This window comes from Coregonus clupeaformis, unplaced genomic scaffold (genome assembly GCF_020615455.1).
Source record: "Coregonus clupeaformis isolate EN_2021a unplaced genomic scaffold, ASM2061545v1 scaf0299, whole genome shotgun sequence".
Lineage (NCBI taxonomy): Eukaryota > Metazoa > Chordata > Actinopteri > Salmoniformes > Salmonidae > Coregonus > Coregonus clupeaformis.
The window spans coordinates 153,065-176,458 of record NW_025533754.1 but is presented as its reverse complement, the minus strand read 5'-3'; the positions used below and the strand labels follow the sequence as shown (position 1 = coordinate 176,458).

Genomic DNA, 23,394 nt, shown 5'->3' with positions numbered 1-23,394 from the left:
TAGTAGAAATATAATAAATAGAAAAGGCTAAACATGGAAAATGAAACTGTAACTAACTAACTGACATCCTCACCATTACATCAGTACTACAACTACCATCATCATTACTACTACTACTACCACCACCATCATTAAACTGCTATCATTACCATCACCCCTACTACCATCATCATTACTACTACTACTACCACCACCATCATTAAACTGCTATCATTACCATCACCCCTACTACCATCATCATTACTACTCACTACACCACCATCATTAAACTGCTATCATTACCATCACCCCTACTACCATCATCATTACTACTACTACTACCACCACCATCATTAAACTGCTATCATTACCATCACCCCTACTACCATCATCATTACTACTACTACTACCACCACCATCATTAAACTGCTATCATTACCATCACCCCTACTACCATCATCATTACTACTACTACTACCACCACCATCATTAAACTGCTATCAAAAGAGGACCAAGCAGCATGTCCAGGAACAGACAGCCTGGACCTGGGAGGAGATCCTGGACGGGAAGGGATCCTGGACTTGGGAGGAGATTCAGGCCGGAATGGATCGCCGTCCTTGGGAGGAGACTGTGGAGGCGCGCTATAGAGAGGAGCAGCGGCAACGCAGAGGGTACCGGCCGAGGAGGAAGCCCGAGAGACAGCCCCAATATTTTTTTTGGGGGGGGCTAAAAGGGTGGTTGGCGGAGCCTAGGGTTAGAGCAGAGCCAACTCCTCGTACTCAGGCTAGGAAGCGTGTGACTGGGCAGGCTCCGTGTTATGCGGAGCCACGTACTGTGCCGCGAGTGTTCCGGCACAGTCCTGTACGTCCTGTGCTAGCACCACACACGTGTCGTGCAAAGATGGGCATTCAGCCAGGACGGGGTGTGCCGGCTCAACGCTCGTGGTCTCCAGTACGCCTCCTCGGTCCCGTATATCCTGCGCCAGTGCCACGTGCTGTAGCGCCAGTACGAGTGCACAGCCCCGTACGTCCTGTGCTGATGCCTCACACGTATTGTGTGGAAGTAGGCATTCAGCCAGGACGGGTTGTGTCAGCTCTTCGCTCCAGACCTCCAGTCCGCCTCCACAGCCCGGTCCGGCCGGTTCCTGCTCCCCGCACCAAGCCAGTGGTGCGTGTTCCCAGTCCAGCCCGGCCTGTTCCTGTCCCTCGCACCAAGCCTGTGGTGCGCGTCGTCAGCCCAGTGCGGCCCGTTCCTGCTCCCCGCACCAAGCCAGTGGTGCGCGTCGTCAGCCCGGTCCGGCCCATTCCTGCTCCCCGCACCAAGCCAGTGGTGCGCGTCGTCAGCCCGGTCCGGCCCGCTCCTGCTCCCCGCACCAAGCCAGTGGTGCGTGTGTCCAGTCCGGCACGGCCCGTGCCTGTTCCACCGGTCAGCTGCTCCACTCCGGAGCCAGAGCAATCCGCTCCACCGGGGTCCGTTCCAACTCCTGTCAGCGGATCCACTCTGGAGCCAGAGCAATCCGCTCCACCGGTGCCCAGTCCAGCTCCGGCCAGCGGCTCCAGTCCGGAGCCTGTACAGATCGATCCACCGTTGTCGGGTCCAGCTCCAGTCAGCGGTGCCAGACCAGACCAGGGGCGCAACGGACTAGAGTGTCACCCCCTTTGAAGAGGGGGATGACCGCGGCAGCTTTCCAATCTCTGGGGATCTCAGATGATACGAAAGAGAGGTTGAACAGGCTAGTAACAGGGGTTGCTACAATTTCAGTGGCTAATTTTAGAAATAAAGGGTCCAGATTGTCTAGCCCAGCTGATTTGTAGGGCTCCAGATTTAGCAGCTCTTTCAGAACATCAGCTGTCTGAATTTGGGTGAAGGGGAAACGGCGGGGGGGTGGGGCATGGGCAAGTTGCAGCAGAGGGTGCAGAGCTGGTGGCCGGGGGTAGGGTAGCCAGGTGGAAAGCATGGCCAGCCATAGCAAAATGCTTATTGAAATTCTCGATTATCATAGATTTATCGGTGGTGACAGTGTTTCCTAGCCTCAGTGCATTGGGCAGCTGGGAGGAGGTGCTCTTATTCTCCATGGACTTTACAGTGTCCCAAAACCTTTTGGAGTTAGTGCTACAGGATGCACATTTCTGTTTGAAAAAGCTAGCCTTTGCTTTCCTAACTGATTTGTGTATATTTGTTCCTGACTTCCCTGAAAAGTTGCATATTGCGGGGGCTGTTCGATGCTAATGCAGTACGCCACAGGATGTTTTTGTGCTGGTCAAGGGCAGTCAAGTCTGGGGTGAACCAGGGTCTATATCTGTTCTTAGTTCTGAATTTTTTGAATGGGGCATGCTTATTTAAGATGGAGAGGAAAGCACTTTTAAAGAACAACCAGGCATCCTCTACTGACGGAATTAGGTCAATATCCATCCAGAATACCTGGGCCACGTCAATTAGAAAGGCCTGCTCGCTGAAGGCAGTGATCACTGAGATCCTGGTTGAAGACAGCGGAGGTGTATTTAGAGGGTAAATTAGTCAGGATGATATCTATGAGGGTGCCCATGTTTACAGATTTAGGGTTGTACCTGGTAGGTTCCTTGATAATTTGTGTGAGATTGAGGGCATCTAGTTTAGATTGTAGGACGGCCGGTGTGTTAAGCATGTCCCAGTTTAGGTCACCAAGCAGTACGAACTCTGAGGATAGATGGGGGCAATCAATTCACATATGGTGTCCAGGGCACAGCTGGGGGCTGAGGGGGGTCTGTAGCAAGCAGCAACAGTGAGAGACTTATTTCTGGAAAGGTGGATTTTTAGAAGTAGAAGCTCAAACTGTTTGGGCACAGACCTGGATAGTATGATAGAGCTCTGCAGGCTATCTCTACAGTAGATTGCAACTCCACCCCCTTTGGCAGTTCTATCTAGACGGAAAATGTTATAGTTGGGGATGGAAATTTCAGAATTTTTGGTGGCCTTCCTAAGCCAGGATTCAGACACTGCTAGAACATCAGGGTTGGCGGAGTGTGCTAACGCAGTGAATAACTCAAACTTAGGAAGTATACTTCTGATATTTACATGCAGGAAACCAAGGCTTTTGCGATTACAGAAGTCAGCAAATGATAGCGCCTGGGGAGTAGGAGTGATACTGAGGGCTGCAGGGCCTGGGTTAGCCTCTACATCACCGGAGGAACAGAGGAGGACTAGAATAAGGATACGGCTAAAGGCTTTAAGAACTGGTATTCTAGTGCGTTGGGTACATAGAATAAAGGGGGCAGATTTCCGGGCGTTGTAGAAAAGATTCAGGGCATTATGTACAGACAACGATATGGAAGGATATGAGTAAAGTGGAGGTAAACCTAAGCGTTGGGTAACAATGAAAGAGATAGCATCACTGGAGGCACCAATTGAGTAGGTCTCCGCGTGTATGGGGGGTGGGACAAAGGAGCTATCTAAGGCAGGTTTAGCTGGGCTGGGGGATCTACAGTGAAATAGTACAATTAGAAATAACCGAAACAACAATAAGCTAACCATATTGACATGGGAGAGAGGCATAAAGCAATCACAGGTGTTAATCGAGAGAGCTAAGACAACAACTGGTAATGGCGACGAAAGTTTGGGCTGAGGCTAAACAGATAAACAGGATGGGGTACCGTGTAAAGGAACAGTCCAGCAGGCATCAGCTGTGTAGCTGAGTGATCATAAGGTCCAGTGAACAGCAATAAGTAAGTCCGGGAGCAGTTTGTAGGCTGCTACGCTACAGGCGAGCTGGAGGCACGGCTGTTGATTGTGTGTGCTAGCGGGCCCGGTCTAGCAGATGGATCTTCATGGTCGTCGCAATGGGAAGCCTGTTGAAACCACATCAGGCGATTACGTCGGCAGACCAGTCGTGATGGATCGGCGGGGCGCCGTGTCGACACTAGGAGGTCCCGTCCGGTTGACAGAGAGGTGGATAGCCGGGAGATGGGCCTGGCTCAAGGCTAGCTCAAGGCTAACTGGTGTTGGCTTCAGGACAGTGGTGATTAGCCAACAACAACATCCATTCAGTTGCAGCTAGCTAGTTACGATGATCCGGTGTTAAAGGTCCAGTGATTCAGTGATTCCGGCAGAAAATCCGATATGTTCTGGGTCGATAACGCGCTGTGCAGACTGGCCGATAATAGTCCAGGCTAGAGCTGGCTGGTAGGTAGTGCAGGCCACGGACAGTGGTGAAGACCGCTAACGGTGGCTAATAGCAAGTAGCTAGTTACAGCCGGTTCTATATAAAACGGTATAAGAAATAATAGAATCCGTTCCTCATTGGGTGAGGCGGGTTGCAGGAAAGTATATTTAGTTGAAGAATGAAAAGTGAGATTGAGAAATATATACGAAAAAGACAAAAAACTAAAAAAACTAAAAAAACAGGCTATTTACACGAGCACACTACAGAACACACGACCACACTGCTACGCCATCTTGATCTATTACCAGTGTCAAATATAATTAGATGGTATAGAAGAACAACATTGGCAGTGCAACCATAGCCTGTGTGTAATGTAATGTATAGCCTACTGCACAAACCTCATTTCTTCAGAACTGTTGTTAATTACTTAATGTTGCACAGGCCTGTTTTGTAAGTAAAGTTGAAAAAAATATATCTGACTGGTAGTGATTTTGACTCAGAAAAGTTTGGTGACAACTGCTATAGACTGACTACTATACTATAGACTGACTACTATACTATAGAGTGATTACTATACTATAGACTGATTACTATACTATAGACTGACTACTATACTATAGACTGATTACTATACTATAGACTGACTACTATACTATAGACTGACTACTATACTATAGACTGACTACTATACTATAGACTGATTACTATACTATAGACTGACTACTATACTATAGACTGACTACTATACTATAGACTGATTACTATACTATAGACTGACTACTATACTATAGACTGACTACTATACTATAGACTGATTACTATACTATAGACTGATTACTATACTATAGACTGACTACTATACTATAGACTGATTACTATACTATAGACTGACTACTATACTATAGACTGACTACTATACTATAGACTGACTACTATACTATAGACTGATTACTATACTATAGACTGATTACTATACTATAGACTGATTACTATACTATAGACTGACTACTATACTATAGACTGATTACTATACTATAGACTGATTACTATACTATAGACTGACTACTATACTATAGACTGATTACTATACTATAGACTGACTACTATTCTATAGACTGACTACTATACTATAGACTGACTACTATACTATAGACTGATTACTATACTATAGACTGACTACTATACTATAGACTGATTACTATACTATAGACTGACTACTATACTATAGACTGATTACTATACTATAGACTGACTACTATACTATAGACTGATTACTATACTATAGACTGACTACTATACTATAGACTGATTACTATACTATAGACTGACTACTATACTATAGACTGACTACTATACTATAGACTGACTACTATACTATAGACTGATTACTATACTATAGACTGATTACTATACTATAGACTGATTACTATACTATAGACTGATTACTATACTATAGACTGATTACTATACTATAGACTGACTACTATACTATAGACTGATTACTATACTATAGACTGATTACTATACTATAGACTGATTACTATACTATAGACTGACTACTATACTATAGACTGACTACTATACTATAGACTGACTACTATACTATAGACTGATTACTATACTATAGACTGACTACTATACTATAGACTGACTACTATACTATAGACTGACTACTATACTATAGACTGATTACTATACTATAGACTGATTACTATACTATAGACCGACTACTATACTATAGACTGATTACTATACTATAGACTGATTACTATACTATAGACTGACTACTATACTATAGACTGACTACTATACTATAGACTGACTACTATACTATAGACTGATTACTATACTATAGACTGATTACTATACTATAGACTGATTACTATACTATAGACTGACTACTATACTATAGACTGATTACTATACTATAGACTGATTACTATACTATAGACTGACTACTATACTATAGACTGATTACTATACTATAGACTGACTACTATTCTATAGACTGACTACTATACTATAGACTGACTACTATACTATAGACTGATTACTATACTATAGACTGACTACTATACTATAGACTGATTACTATACTATAGACTGACTACTATACTATAGACTGATTACTATACTATAGACTGACTACTATACTATAGACTGATTACTATACTATAGACTGACTACTATACTATAGACTGATTACTATACTATAGACTGACTACTATACTATAGACTGACTACTATACTATAGACTGATTACTATACTATAGACTGACTACTATACTATAGACTGACTACTATACTATAGACTGACTACTATACTATAGACTGATTACTATACTATAGACTGATTACTATACTATAGACTGACTACTATACTATAGACTGATTACTATACTATAGACTGATTACTATACTATAGACTGACTACTATACTATAGACTGACTACTATACTATAGACTGACTACTATACTATAGACTGATTACTATACTATAGACTGATTACTATACTATAGACTGATTACTATACTATAGACTGATTACTATACTATAGACTGACTACTATACTATAGACTGACTACTATACTATAGACTGACTACTATACTATAGACTGATTACTATACTATAGACTGACTACTATACTATAGACTGATTACTATACTATAGACTGACTACTATACTATAGACTGATTACTATACTATAGACTGATTACTATACTATAGACTGATTACTATACTATAGACTGACTACTATACTATAGACTGACTACTATACTATAGACTGACTACTATACTATAGACTGATTACTATACTATAGACTGACTACTATACTATAGACTGACTACTATACTATAGACTGACTACTATACTATAGACTGACTACTATACTATAGACTGACTACTATACTATAGACTGATTACTATACTATAGACTGACTACTATACTATAGACTGATTACTATACTATAGACTGACTACTATACTATAGACTGATTACTATACTATAGACTGACTACTATACTATAGACTGACTACTATACTATAGACTGACTACTATACTATAGACTGATTACTATACTATAGACTGACTACTATACTATAGACTGATTACTATACTATAGACTGACTACTATACTATAGACTGGCTACTATACTATAGACTGATTACTATACTATAGACTGACTACTATACTATAGACTGACTACTATACTATAGACTGATTACTATACTATAGACTGATTACTATACTATAGACTGACTACTATACTATAGACTGACTACTATACTATAGACTGACTACTATACTATAGACTGACTGCCTAGGGTAATATTAAAGATCGATGACCACTGCTATAGACCTTTTTTTTTTATCCTCTAGCCCAGAGTGTCCCAACTCCAGTCCTCCAGTACCCCGAACAGTACACCGTTTTATTGTAACCCTGGACAAGCACACCTGATTCAACTTGAGTCAACGAATCATCAAGCTCATCAATGAGTTGAATGAGGTGTGTTTGTCCAGGGATACAACTAAACGGTGTACTGTTGGGGATACTGGAGGACCAGGGTTGGGACACACTGCTCTAGTTGTAGATGTAACTGTGTTCCTGTGTGTTAAACTCTCCAATACCCTGTCAATACCCTGCCAATACCCAGAGTGTTCATATGATGGAATGGTATTCATCAAGTTCACTTTTTTTCTCCTGCAGTTCCTCAACCAATCAGACAGCCACAGCTTACCAATGGGCTCCCAGAAACCCCTGCTGGCCACGCCTCTACACCGAGACCACACACCCCGACACCAAAAAGAGAACGGCATGTAAGCATATATTTTTTTATACTCTTCTTATTATTAGCACGTGTGTAACAATAATGATCAATCACCTCCATGTCAATGATGTAAAACTCACCTGCGCTCTCTCTCCCTCCTGTCTCGCTCTCCCTCCTGTCTCTCTCTCTCTCTCTTTCTCTCTCTCTCTCTCCCTCCTGTCTCTCTCTCTCTCTCTCTCTCTCTCTCTCTCTCTCTCTCTCTCTCTCTCTCTCTCTCTCTCTCTCTCTCTCTCTCTCTCTCTCTCTCTCTCTCTCTCTCTCTCTCTCTCTCTCTCTCTCTCTCTCTCTCTCTCTCTCTCTCTCTCTCTCTCTCTCTCTCTCTCTCTCTCTCTCTCTCTCCTTCTCTCTCTCTCTCTCTCCCTCCTGTCTCTCTCTCTCTCTCTCTCTCCTGCTCTCTCTCTCTCTCTCTCTCTCTCTCTCTCTCTCTCTCTCCTCTCTCTCTCTCTCTCTCTCTCTCTCTCTCTCTCTCTCAGGTTCTGGACTCCTACTATCCGTCGTTCCCTCCTGGAGTTGTCTCCTCGTACTCCGACCCCCTTCAGGTCCTCCATGGTAGAGTGTGTAAAGCAGGAATCTATGGAGTGTGTTGTCTCGGTCGGGGGCTCCCCAGACCAACAGCCACCCTTAAAGAAGATCAAACAAGAGGTACTTTACATCAATATATACATGAGGTTGTGCTCAGACTCTGTGCTTATATTCTGTGGTTATGTTCTGACCAGGTGTTTGCCCGTGTTCTGACCAGGTGTTTGCCCGTGTTCTGACCAGGTGTTTGCCCGTGTTCTGACCAGGTGTTTGCCCGTGTTCTGACCAGGTGTTTGCCCGTGTTCTGACCAGGTGTTTGCCCGTGTTCTGACCAGGTGTTTGCCCGTGTTCTGACCAGGTGTTTGCCCGTGTTCTGACCAGGTGTTTGCCCGTGTTCTGACCAGGTGTTTGCCCGTGTTCTGACCGTAGTTGTGTTGCAGATGGAGTCTCCCTGTCTGCAGTGGGAGGGGCCAGACATCCACGCCCAGCTCTTCTCCCCCTCCGGCCCCGCACAGGAAGTACCTGTAAGTCACATGTCCTCCTCCTCCTCCTGCTCCTCCTCTTCCTCCTTCTCCAGTCTACTCTTTTTTTATAATGATTTCTTTAGACAGATGGAAAGTATAGTGCAGGGGTGTTCAGAGCCTGCTGCTTTTCTGATTGACCTGATCATTAATTGGTCGTGTCGCAGGTCTAAATCCGTCCCTGAAAAAAACGCAGTGAACTGGCTTGGAGGTCCAGCGTTGAGTTTGTGGTCCTCTGTAGCTCAATTGGTAGAGCGTGGCGCTTGTAACGCCAGGGTAGTGGGTTCGATCCCCGGGACCACCCATACGTAAAAATGTATGCACACATGACTGTAAGTCGCTTAGGATAAAAGCGTCTGCTAAATGGCATATTATTATTATTATTATTACCATTATTATTGTTGTGATTATTATTCTAAAGGGTATTATTACTAAAGATATAGAAGGTAGAACAGGTTAGAGAGTGTCTGGATTCGATCCCATGCCGTTGTTGGGACTGCAGCACTACACACCTGTCAGCTTTTAACCTTTCACCTTTCACCTTTCACCTTTCACCTTTCACCTCCCTAACCCTTGACCTTCTGACTGCTGTGCCTCTCTTACTGGAATGTATACACTGAGTGCACAAAACATTAGGAACACCTGCTCTTTCCATGACATAGACTGACCAGGTGAATCCAGGTGAAAGCTATGATCCCTTATTGATGTCACTTGTTAAATCCACTTCAATCAGTGTAGATGAAGGGGAGGAGACAGGGTTAAAGAAGGATGTTTAAGCCTTGAGACAATTGACACATGGATTGTGAATGTGTGCCATTCAGAGGGTGAATGGGCAAGACAACATTTTTTAACTGCCTTTGAACGGGGTGTGGTAGTAGGTGCCAGGCACACCGGTTTGAGTGTGTCAAGAACTGCAACACTGCTGGATTTTTCACGCTCAACGGTTTCCTGTGTGTTTAGTCTCTCTCTCTCTCTCTCTCTCTCTCTCTCTCTCTCTCTGTCTCTGTCTCTGTCTCTGTCTCTGTCTTTGTCTCTATCTCTATCTCTGTCTCTCTCTCTCTCTCTCTCTCTGTCTCTGTCTCTCTCAATTCAATTCAATTCAATTCAATAGACTTTATTGACATGGCAAGTAAAATTACTTACATTGTCAAAGTATACATATAACAAAAATGGTGGGACCAACAGCAATAATAATAGTAGTAGTGGAAATGGAATTACCATTAACAGCAACTACAACAACAATATTATTGAGAATAACAATACATTAAAGCAATAGTAGTCGACCAATCTCAACATGACTGAGAAGACACATTACATGCTATGAAAGCCAAAACAAAACAGGAAATATTATTGACATTACATTACACTTTTCACTGGCTGTCCCTCAGGTTGTGGCAGGAGGACACATACAGTGGGGAAAAAAAGTATTTAGTCAGCCACCAATTGTGCAAGTTCTCCCACTTAAAAAGATGAGAGAGGCCTGTAATTTTAATCATAGGTACACGTCAACTATGACAGACAAATTGAGAAAAAAAATCCAGAAAATCACATTGTAGGATTTTAAATTAATTTATTTGCAAATTATGGTGGAAAATAAGTATTTGGTCACCTACAAACAAGCAAGATTTCTGGCTCTCACAGACCTGTAACTTCTTCTTTAAGAGGCTCCTCTGTCCTCCACTCGTTACCTATATTAATGGCACCTGTTTGAACTTGTTATCAGTATAAAAGACACCTGTCCACAACCTCAAACAGTCACACTCCAAACTCCATTATGGCCAAGACCAAAGAGCTGTCAAAGGACACCAGAAACAAAATTGTAGACCTGCACCAGGCTGGGAAGACTGAATCTGCAATAGGTAAGCAGCTTGGTTTGAAGAAATCAACTGTGGGAGCAATTATTAGGAAATGGAAGACATACAAGACCACTGATAATCTCCCTCGATCTGGGGCTCCACGCAAGATCTCACCCCGTGGGGTCAAAATGATCACAAGAACGGTGAGCAAAAATCCCAGAACCACACGGGGGGACCTAGTGAATGACCTGCAGAGAGCTGGGACCAAAGTAACAAAGCCTACCATCAGTAACACACTACGCCGCCAGGGACTCAAATCCTGCAGTGCCAGACGTGTCCCCCTGCTTAAGCCAGTACATGTCCAGGCCCGTCTGAAGTTTGCTAGAGTGCATTTGGATGATCCAGAAGAGGATTGGGAGAATGTCATATGGTCAGATGAAACCAAAATATAACTTTTTGGTAAAAACTCAACTCGTCGTGTTTGGAGGACAAAGAATGCTGAGTTGCATCCAAAGAACACCATACCTACTGTGAAGCATGGGGGTGGAAACATCATGCTTTGGGGCTGTTTTTCTGCAAAGGGACCAGGACGACTGATCCGTGTAAAGGAAGGAATGAATGGGGCCATGTATCGTGAGATTTTGAGTGAAAACCTCCTTCCATCAGCAAGGGCATTGAAGATGAAACGTGGCTGGGTCTTTCAGCATGACAATGATCCCAAACACACCGCCCGGGCAACGAAGGAGTGGCTTCGTAAGAAGCATTTCAAGGTCCTGGAGTGGCCTAGCCAGTCTCCAGATCTCAACCACATAGAAAATCTTTGGAGGGAGTTGAAAGTCTGTGTTGCCCAGCGACAGCCCCAAAACATCACTGCGCTAGAGGAGATCTGCATGGAGGAATGGGCCAAAATACCAGCAACAGTGTGTGAAAACCTTGTGAAGACTTACAGAAAACGTTTGACCTGTGTCATTGCCAACAAAGGGTATATAACAAAGTATTGAGAAACTTTTGTTATTGACCAAATACTTATTTTCCACCATAATTTGCAAATAAATTCATAAAAAATCCTACAATGTGATTTTCTGGATTTGTTTTCTTCTCATTTTGTCTGTCATAGTTGACGTGTACCTATGATGAAAATTACAGGCCTCTCTCATCTTTTTAAGTGGGAGAACATGCACAATTGGTGGCTGACTAAATACTTTTTTTCCCCACTGTATTTGGCTGCCAAAATTGCACATTTAGGCTTTTCACCCAATAAATATTTGATTTTTTCTTCCTCTTTTATAGTTTCAAATTCTTTGTACTGAATGATAATTTTGGGAAAGAAAGATTCTCTTAGGTCTGAGTATTTGTCACAGTGTAGTAGGAAATGCAGCTCTGTCTCTACCTCTCCCCTGGGGCAGAGTGAGCACAGCCTGTCCTCTCTGGGCAGCCAGGTTTGCCTGTGACGACCGGTCTCTATAGCCAGACTGTGCTCACTGAGTCTGTACCTAGTCAGTGTTTTTCTCAGTTTTATATCAGTCACAGTGGTCAGATAGTCTGCCACCATGTACTGTCTGTTTAGAGCCAAATAGCATTGAAGTTTACTTAGATTTTTTGTGGTTTCTTTCCAATAGGTGATATATTTTTCTTTTTGCTTTGTGATGATTTGGTTGGGCCAGATTTTCTGAGTGTTGTCCTGAGGCTCTATGAGGTTGGTTTTGATTAGTGAACTGAGCCTCAGAACCAGCTGGCTGAGGGGACTCTTCTCTTGTTTCATCTCTTGACATAGTAGAGCTGTGTGATGGAATGTTTTGGGGTCACTTGTTTTTAGATGGTTGTAAAATTTGATGGCTCTTTTTTCTATTCGAATAAGGAGGGGGTATTGGCCCAATTCTGCTCTACATGCGTTATTTTGAGTTTTTCTTTGCACTTGCAATACAGTCTTGCAAAACTCTGCATGCAGTATTTCGATTGGATATTTGTCCCATTTGGTAAATTCAGTATTAGAGAGCGGACCCCATACTTCGCTGCCATATAGAGCAATTGGTTCTATAACTGATTGGAAAATTTTGAGCCAGATTCTAATTGGAATTTCGATTTTAATATTCCTTTTAATGGCATAGAATGCTCTTCTTGCTTTGTCTCTCAGCTCATTCACAGCCATGTGAAAGCTACCTGTGTTGCTGATATTTAGTCCTAGATATGTGTAATTTTTGGTGTGTTCTAATAGAACTGTGTCCAAATAGAATTTATATTTGTCATCCTGATTTCCGGACCTTTTTTGGAATATCATTATATTCGTTTTTTTTAGATTAACGGTCAGGGCCCAGGTCTGACAGAATTTGTGCAGATGATCTAGATGCTGCTGTAACCCCTCCTTAGTGGGAGACAGTAGCACCAGGTCATCTGCGTCCAGCAGACACTTGATTTCAGTGTTGTGTAGGGTGAGACCAGGTGCTGCCGATTCTTCTAATGTTTTTGCCAATTCGTTAATGTAGATGTTAAATAGTGTTGGACTTATTGGGCAGCCCTGTTTCACTCCACGTCCCTGAGAGAAGAAGTCTGTTTGCTTGTTGCCGATTTTAATCGCACATTTGTTTTTAGTGTACATTGATTTAATAACATCATATGTTTTCCCTCCAATACCACTTTCTATTAGTTTGTAAAAAAGACCTTCGTGCCAAATTGAATCAAATGCTTTCTTGAAGTCTACAAAACACAAGTAGATTTTGCCTTTGTTTTGATTTACTTGTTTGTCAATTAGAGTCTGGAGGGTGTAAATGTGGTCTGTTGTACGATAATGTTTTACAAATCCAATCTGGCTTCTGCTTAGGACGTTGTGTTCATCAAGGAAATTATGTAGTCTGCTGTTTATGATACTGCAGAGAATTTTCCCCAAGTTGCTGTTAACGCAAATTCCTCTGTAATTATTTGGGTCAATTTTGTCTCCATTTTTATAAATTGGTGTGATCAATCCTTGGTTCCAAATATCGGGGAAAATACCTGCAGTTAGGATAATGTTGAAGAGTTTGAGTATAGCCAATTTGAATTTGTGGTCTGTATATTTGATCATTTCATTTAAAATACCATCAGCACCACAGGCCTTTTTGGGTTGGAGAGTGCAACGTTTTTCCAATAATTATTATTCTGTAATTGGGGAATCCAGAGGATTCTGATAGTCTTTGACTGCTGATTCAAGGATTTGTAATTTTTCTTGTATATCTTGTTGTTCTGGGCTCTTTGTTATAATGCTGCAGAGGTTTGCAAAGTGATTTCTCCACATATCCCCATTTTGGATAGCCAATTCCTCATTATGAGGTTTGTTTAATTTATTCAAATTCTCCCAGAAGTGGTTTGATTCTATGGATTCCTCAATCACATCTAGCTGATTTCTAATGTGCTGTTCCTTTTTTCTTCTTAGGGTGTGTTTGTATTGCTTCAGTGTTTCCCCATATTGAAGACGTATATTTTTGTTGTCTGGGTCTCTGTGTTTATGATTAGATATATTTCTCAATGACTTTCTTAGATTTTTGCAATCATTATCAAACCATTTTTCATTATCTATTATTTTTGGTTTGCTTTTATGTTTATTTAGATTAGCCAAGGAGGCGAATTTGTGAAATATAAAGTTTATGTTCCAAACGGACAAATGTACACCTTCATTGGTGTAGGAGAATGTTAATGCTAAAAAGTTGTCCAGGAGAGATTGTATTTTTTGGCTACTAATTGCTTTTTGGTAGATTTCTGTACTGTTTGCACTCCATCTATAGGTCTGTTTAGTACCATGTAATTTATTGGGCCGTGATGCTTCATGGTTGGGTTCCGCTCTTCTCAGATACACTGTGATTTTACTGTGGTCAGAGAGAGGTGTTAGTGGGCTGACTGTGAAGGCTCTGAGAGACTCTGGGTTGAGGTCGGTGATGAAGTAGTCTACAGTACTGCTGCCAAGGGATGAGCTGCAGGTGTACCTACCAAATGAGTCCCCTCTTAACCTACCATTGACTATGTACAGACCCAGTGTTCGACAGAGCTTCAGGAGCTGTACTCCATTTTTATTTTTCACTTTGTCATAGTTGTTTCTAGGGGGGTATGTGGGGAGGGGAAGGTTGTTGCTTCCCGGTAGGTGTTTGTCCCCATGACTGTTAATAGTGTCTAGTTCTTCTGCTGTTCTAGCATTCAGGTCTCCACAGACCAGCACATTGCCTTGGGCCTGAAAGTGACTAATCTCCCCCTCTAGAATGGAGAAACTCTCTTAATTGAAGTAGGGTGACTCTGAGGGGGGAATGTATGTGGCACAGAGGAAGACGTTGTTATCTGTTAAGATAGCTTCCTTGTTGATTTTTAGCCAGATAAAGAATTCTCCTGTTTTGATCAATTCGATTGAATTAGTTAGTTCAGATTTATACCATATTAGCATTCCCCCTGAGTCTCTGCCCTGTGTGAATCCTTTTAATTTGGTGGATGGTACGATTATCTCCCTATAACCTAGTGAACAGCCAGTGGAAACATCACCTCTGCACCATGTTTCCTGTAGTACTACAATATCAACATCATCAATTTATTTAAGGAAGTCTGGGTTTATGCTCTTTAGCCCAAAAGCAGAGGACTTCAAGTCTTGTAAATTCCAACATGCAACGTAAAAAGACTTACATTTACATTTACATTTACGTCATTTAGCAGACGCTCTTATCCAGAGCGACTTACAAATAGGTGCATTCACCCTATAGCCAGTGGGATAACCACTTAACAATATATTTATTTATTTATTTTTTATTTATTTATTTTTTAGGGGGGGGGGGGTAGAAGGATTACTTTATCCTATCCCAGGTATTCCTTAAAGAGGTGGGGTTTCAAATGTCTCCGGAAGGTGGTGAGTGACTCCGCTGTCCTGGCGTCGTGAGGGAGCTTGTTCCACCATTGGGGTGCCAGAGCAGCGAACAGTTTTGACTGGGCTGAGCGGGAACTATGCTTCCGCAGAGGAAGGGGAGCCAGCAGGCCAGAGGTGGATGAACGCAATGCCCTCGTTTGGATGTAGGGACTGATCAGAGCCTGAAGGTACAGAGGTGCCGATCCCCTCACAGCTCCATAGGCAAGCACCATGGTCTTGTAACAGATGCGAGCTTCAACTGGAAGCCAGTGGAGTGTGCGGAGGAGCGGGGTGACGTGGAGAGAACTTGGGAAGGTTGAACACCAGACGGGCTGCGGCATTCTGGATGAGTTGTAGGGGTTTAATGGCACAGGCAGGGAGCCCAGCCAACAGCGAGTTGCAGTAATCCAGACGGGGAGATGACAAGTGCCTGGATTAGGACCTGTGCCGCTTCCTGTGTAAGGCAGGGTCGTACTCTCCGAATGTTGTAGAGCATGAACCTGCAGGATCGGGTCACCGCCTTGATGTTAGCGGAGAACGACAGGGTGTTGTTCAGGGTCACGCCAAGGCTCTTCGCACTCTGGGAGGAGGACACAATGGAGTTGTCAACCGTGATGGCGAGATCATGGAACGGGCAGTCCTTCCCCGGGAGGAAGAGCAGCTCCGTCTTGCCAAGGTTCAGCTTGAGGTGGTGATCCGTCATCCATACTGATATGTCTGCCAGACATGCAGAGATGCGATTCGCCACCTGGTTATCAGAAGGGGGGAAAGGAGAAGATTAGTTGTGTATCGTCAGCGTAGCAATGATAGGAGAGGCCATGTGAGGATATGACAGAGCCAAGTTACTTGGTGTATAGGGGAGAATAGGAGAGGGCCTAGAACTGAGCCCTGGGGGACACCAGTGGTGAGAGCACGTGGTGCGGAGACAGCTTCTCGCCACGCCACTTGGTAGGAGCGACCGGTCAGGTAGGACGCGATCCAGGAGTGAGCCGCGCCGGAGATGCCCAGCTCGGAGAGGGTGGAGAGGAGGATCTGATGGTTCACAGTATCAAAGGCAGCAGACAGGTCTAGAAGGACAAGAGCAGAGGAGAGAGAGTTAGCTTTAGCAGTGCGGAGAGCCTCCGTGACACAGAGAAGAGCAGTCTCAGTTGAATGACCAGTCCTGAAACCTGACTGGTTTGGATCAAGAAGGTCATTCTGAGAGAGATAGCAAGAGAGTTGGCTAAAGACGGCACGCTCAATAGTTTTGGAAAGAAAAGAAAGAAGGGATACTGGTCTGTAGTTGTTGACATCAGTGGGATCGAGTGTTGGTTTTTTGAGAAGGGGTGCAACTCTCGCTCTCTTGAAGACGGAAGGGACTTCATAACTGTTTTTTCTTTACATTCAAAATGAGAATGTCTCTCTCTCTCTCTCTCTCTCTCTCTCTCTCTCTCTCTCTCTCTCTCTCTCTCTCTCTCTCTCTCTCTCTCTCTCTCTCTCTCCAATGTGTCAAGTAATTCTCTTTTTGTAATTCTCTTTTTGTTTTCTCATGATTTGGTTGGGTCTAATTGTGCTGCTGTCCTGGGGCTCTGTGGGATCTGTTTGTGTTTGTGAACAGAGCCTCAGGACACTTCTCCAGGTTCTCCAGGTTCATCTCTCTGTAGGTGATGGCTTTGTTATGGAAGGTTTGTGAATCGCTTCCTTTTAGGTGGTTGTAGAATTTAATGGCTCTTTTCTGGATTTTGATAATTAGCGGGTATCGGCCTAATTCTGCTCTGCATGAATTATTTGGTGTTTTACGTTGTATACGGAGGATATTTTTGCAGAATTCTGCATGCAGATTCTCAATTTGGTGGTTGTCCCTTTTTGTGAATTCTTGTTTGGTGAGCGGACCCCAGACCTCACAACCATAAAGGGCAATGGGTTCTATAACTGATTCAAGTATTTTTAGCCAGATCCTAATTGGTATGTCGAATTTTATGTTATTTTTGATGGCGTAAAAAGCACTGATGTTTAGGCCAAGGTAGGTATAATTTTTTGTGTGCTCTATGGCAATGGTGTCTAGATAGAATTTGTATTTGTTGTCTTGGCTACTGGATCTTTTTTGTAACACCATTATTTCTGTCTTACAGAGATTTACTGTCAGGGCCCAGGTCTGACAGAATCTGTGCAGAAGATCTAGGTGCTGCTGTAGGCCCTCCTTGGTTGGGGACAAAAGCACCAGATCATCAGCAAACATTAGACATTTGACTTCAGATTCTAGTAGGGTGAGGCCGGGTGCTGCAGACTGTTCTAGTGCCCTCGCCAATTCGTTGATATTTATGTTGAAGAGGGTGGGGGCTTAAGCTGCATCCCTGTCTCACCCCACGGCCCTGTGGAAAGAAATGTGTGTCTTTTGCCAATTTTAACCGCACACTTGTTGTTTGTGTACATAGATTTTATAATGTTGCAGGTTTTTCCCCCAACATCACTTTCCATCAATTTGTATAGCAGACCCTCATGCCAAATCTCTTTCTCTAGGATCTGCTGACTAGTTCTGTGCTGAGTGAAGACGGACACAAACCCTACCACATCCCCCGTCGTCCTCTGGGCAGCCCGCTACAGGTGTGTGTGTGTGTATGGACATGTTGAACTATATTTGTCGGGACCAGAAGTCACCACAAGAATAGTAAACAAACAGAAATGTGACCAGCCAAGGTCAAATGCTACACTACCGTTCAAAAGTTTGGGGTCACTTAGAAATGTCCTTGTTTTCCATAAAAGCATACATGAAATGAGTTTGAATAGGAAATATAGCAAAATGCATAGGAAATGTAGTCATTGACAAGGTTAGAAATAATGATTGTGTCCTTCAAAATGTTGCTTTCGTCAAAGAATCCTCCATTTGCAGCAATTACAGCCTTGCAGACCTTTGGCATTCTAGTTGTCTAGAGGTTAGGGTTAGGATTAAGGTTAGGGGCTAGGGTTAGGTTTAGGAGCTAGGGTTAGGGTTAGAATTAGGGTTAGGGGCTAGGGTTAGTTTTAGGGTTAGGAGCTAGGGTTAGGGTTAGGATTAAGGCTAGGTTTTGGAGTTACGGTTAGGGTTAAGGTTAGCGGGTTAAGGAATTGTGTGTCCCCACAAGGTTACTTATACAAGACTGTGTGTGTGTGTGTGTGTGTGTGAACTGCTAAAGGTGTATGTCCACTGTTGCTAGAGGGTCACAACGCTTTCAAAGTGATTTATGTAACATGTCAGCAATGTCATGCAAAACTTCTCTCTCTCTCTCTCTCTCTCTCCCTCCTCTCTCTCTCTCTCATCTCTCTCTCTCTCTCTCTCTCTCTCTCTCTCTCTCTCTCTCTCTCTCTCTCTCTCTCTCTCTCTCTCTCTCTCCCTCCATCTCTCCCTCTCCCTCTCTCTCCATCTCTCCCTCTCTCTCTCTCTCTCTCTCTCTCTCTCTCTAGCAGCTCAACACTTGGGACCAAGTGGCTTGTGGGAAGGTGGAGGACCAAGTCTTGGCTTTAGAGCAGAACCATAAATACATCAACACTTACTCTGCCAGGACCTTGGTCATGTAACAGACACACACAGACACTCGTTGGATTCAACCAAAGACTTTCATTTGTTTATTTCTATTTCAATTTTTGTTTGTATTCATGGATTGCATGTTTTGTCACAATATTGTTTTGAATGTTAGTTTTGAATTGATGCCTGACTGAGCATTCTACTCAATGCATTGTCAATGAGTGCTGATGAAGATTTAATCCAAAGTGCATTACAGTGGCTTGGAAATACAATGACATTCAAAAGGAGGCAAATAATTAGTAGGAAAACCTTTTGTCATCATCTTGATGTCACCAGATTGACTTTAGATGCAGCATAGCGTTAGCTAGCGAGCTAAGATTGAGGGGAGGCCATCGGATTTTAGCTAGCTAACGTTAGCATTGCTAGCTATTTTTGACAAACTTTGCTAGCTAATGACGACATTGCCATTACATTTTACATTTTAGTCATTTAGCAGACGCTCTTATCCAGAGCGACTTACAGTTAGTGAGTGCATACATTATTTTTTAAAATTATTTTTTCATACTGGCCCCCCGTGGGAATCGAACCCACAACCCTGGCGTTGCAAACGCCATGCTCTACCAACTGAGCTACATCCCTCCCAGCCATTCCCTCCCCTACCCTGGACGACGCTGGGCCAATTGTGCGCCGCCACATGCCATCTGTCTAAAGTAAATTTGATGACATGATAATGCTGGCAAAGTTGTTTTTCTTACTAAATATTTGACTGCTTTAGCAATGTCTTCGTATTTCCAGGCACTATAGTGTAATTTAGACGAAACAGTAGTTAGCTTTTAGTCCGGAATGGCTGGGCTCATCACCACTTCAGGCCACCCCTATGGCGCCGCCGATAGAGGGCAGTTTGAGAACGTTCATAACAATGGCATGACGTGACCGGGTGACAGAGGTGCAACCTATGAATGGTTTTGATATTAATGTGGATCCTCTGGGTAGTTTGTGTTATTGTATGTTATATTATAAAGCACGGGGAAAAAATGATGTGCCTGTAATTGATTAATAATTGGGCTGTGTTTTTAATCATCCTGAGTTTTAATCAGAACATGCTGATTTAATTTATTTGCTTTATTTTGACGAATACGTTTTTTTATACGGCTGGCCTATCGAGCAGTGTTTGACTCCAGTATTTAAACCTTAACCCCTGACCCTAGCACCTTAACCCCTGACCCTAGCAAAAAAGTACTAAATATGATTAAACGACAGCTACCCCTCTGTATTTCACTCATAATACACTTATGACACGTTGAGAGGCCTTTATAAAGCTTTATAAAGCCATATCATGCTTTTATGAGTGTTCTATGATACCTGTTAGCGTTAACGTTTTCACGGCAAGACATAAACTCTAATGTCAGCTCCTATGTCAACCTTATGAATGATTATGAATGATCATATGATGCTTATGTGATAATTGGGCCAGTCCATTTAAAGTGTTACCTACCTAACTAAACAGCTGGAAACAAACAATAGGGCTTGTGTCCCAAATGGCATCCCTTTAATGTGTCCTACGTTTGACATCCCTTTAATGTGTACTACGTTTGACATCCCTTTAATGTGTCCTATGTTTGACATCCCTTTAATGTGTACTACGTTTGACATCCCTTTAATGTGTCCTACGTTTGACATCCCTTTAATGTGTCCTATGTTTGACATCCCTTTAATGTGTCCTATGTTTGACATCCCTTTAATGTGTCTTACGTTTGACATCCCTTTAATGTGTACTACGTTTGACCAGGGCCCATAGGGTTCTATATAAGGTACGTTTGACATCCCTTTAATGTGTCCTACGTTTGACATCCCTTTAAGGTGTCCTCCGTTTGACATCCCTTTAATGTGTCCTATGTTTGACATCCCTTTAATGTGTACTACGTTTGACATCCCTTTAATGTGTCCTACGTTTGACATCCCTTTAATGTGTCCTATGTTTGACATCCCTTTAATGTGTCCTATGTTTGACATCCCTTTAATGTGTCCTATGTTTGACATCCCTTTAATGTGTACTACGTTTGACCAGGGCCCATAGGGTTCTATATAAGGTACGTTTGACATCCCTTTAATGTGTCCTACGTTTGACATCCCTTTAATGTGTCCTATGTTTGACATCCCTTTAAGGTGTCCTCCGTTTGACATCCCTTTAATGTGTACTACGTTTGACATCCCTTTAATGTGTCCTACGTTTGACATCCCTTTAATGTGTCCTACGTTTGACATCCCTTTAATGTGTCCTATGTTTGACATCCCTTTAATGTGTCCTACGTTTGACATCCCTTTAATGTGTCCTACGTTTGACATCCCTTTAATGTGTCCTATGTTTGACATCCCTTTAATGTGTCCTACGTTTGACATCCCTTTAAGGTGTCCTACGTTTGACATCCCTTTAATGTGTCCTATGTTTGACATCCCTTTAATGTGTCCTATGTTTGACATCCCTTTAATGTGTCCTACGTTTGACATCCCTTTAAGGTGTCCTACGTTTGACATCCCTTTAATGTGTCCTATGTTTGACATCCCTTTAATGTGTCCTATGTTTGACATCCCTTTAATGTGTCCTACGTTTGACATCCCTTTAATGTGTCCTACGTTTGACATCCCTTTAAGGTGTCCTACGTTTGACATCCCTTTAATGTGTCCTATGTTTGACATCCCTTTAATGTGTCCTCCGTTTGACATCCCTTTAATGTGTCCTCCGTTTGACATCCCTTTAATGTGTCCTACGTTTGACATCCCTTTAATGTGTCCTCCGTTTGACATCCCTTTAATGCGTCCTACGTTTGACATCCCTTTAATGTGTCCTATGTTTGACATCCCTTTAATGTGTCCTCCGTTTGACATCCCTTTAATGTGTCCTCCGTTTGACATCCCTTTAATGTGTCCTACGTTTGACATCCCTTTAATGTGTCCTCCGTTTGACATCCCTTTAATGTGTCCTATGTTTGACATCCCTTTAATGTGTCCTCCGTTTGACATCCCTTTAATGTGTCCTACGTTTGACATCCCTTTAATGTGTCCTCCGTTTGACATCCCTTTAATGTGTCCTACGTTTGACATCCCTTTAATGTGTCCTCCGTTTGACATCCCTTTAATGTGTCCTCCGTTTGACATCCCTTTAATGTGTCCTATGTTTGACATCCCTTTAATGTGTCCTCCGTTTGACATCCCTTTAATGTGTCCTATGTTTGACATCCCTTTAATGTGTCCTCCGTTTGACATCCCTTTAATGTGTCCTACGTTTGACATCCCTTTAATGTGTCCTCCGTTTGACATCCCTTTAATGTGTCCTATGTTTGACATCCCTTTAATGTGTCCTATGTTTGACATCCCTTTAATGTGTCCTATGTTTGACATCCCTTTAATGTGTCCTCCGTTTGACATCCCTTTAATGTGTCCTATGTTTGACATCCCTTTAATGTGTCCTCCGTTTGACATCCCTTTAATGTGTCCTACGTTTGACATCCCTTTAATGTGTCCTACGTTTGACATCCCTTTAATGTGTCCTCCGTTTGACATCCCTTTAATGTGTCCTCCGTTTGACATCCCTTTAATGTGTCCTACGTTTGACATCCCTTTAATGTGTCCTCCGTTTGACATCCCTTTAATGTGTCCTCCGTTTGACATCCCTTTAATGTGTCCTACGTTTGACATCCCTTTAATGTGTCCTACGTTTGACATCCCTTTAATGTGTCCTCCGTTTGACATCCCTTTAATGTGTCCTACGTTTGACATCCCTTTAATGTGTCCTACGTTTGACATCCCTTTAATGTGTCCTCCGTTTGACATCCCTTTAAGGTGTCCTACGTTTGACATCCCTTTAAGGTGTCCTACGTTTGACATCCCTTTAATGTGTCCTATGTTTGACATCCCTTTAATGTGTCCTATGTTTGACATCCCTTTAATGTGTCCTATGTTTGACATCCCTTTAAGGTGTCCTATGTTTGACATCCCTTTAATGTGTCCTACGTTTGACATCCCTTTAATGTGTCCTATGTTTGACATCCCTTTAATGTGTCCTATGTTTGACATCCCTTTAATGTGTCCTATGTTTGACATCCCTTTAATGTGTCCTATGTTTGACATCCCTTTAATGTGTCCTACGTTTGACATCCCTTTAATGTGTCCTATGTTTGACATCCCTTTAATGTGTCCTACGTTTGACATCCCTTTAATGTGTCCTACGTTTGACATCCCTTTAATGTGTCCTCCGTTTGACATCCCTTTAATG

The 23,394-nt window shown here is 42.8% G+C and overlaps 1 protein-coding gene across 2 annotated transcripts in view; it reads left to right on the top strand.

Moving 5' to 3' along the window:
• Window positions 1-19,423, top strand: part of LOC121555450 (transcriptional activator Myb-like) — a 67,057-nt gene extending 47,634 nt beyond the window's left edge. The window contains exons 9-13 of one of the 2 annotated variants that reach the window (XM_041869301.2): window positions 7,832-7,941; window positions 8,426-8,594; window positions 8,912-8,995; window positions 18,140-18,223; window positions 19,064-19,423. In XM_041869301.2, the coding sequence (XP_041725235.2) occupies window positions 7,832-7,941; window positions 8,426-8,594; window positions 8,912-8,995; window positions 18,140-18,223; window positions 19,064-19,174 (558 nt within the window). In that variant the 3' untranslated portion in view covers window positions 19,175-19,423. Of the gene's footprint in view, window positions 1-7,831; window positions 7,942-8,425; window positions 8,595-8,911; window positions 8,996-18,139; window positions 18,224-19,060 lie in introns of both variants that reach the window. The other variant, XM_041869300.2, reaches the window with a different exon arrangement.
• Window positions 19,424-23,394: the final 3,971 nt, after the last annotated feature.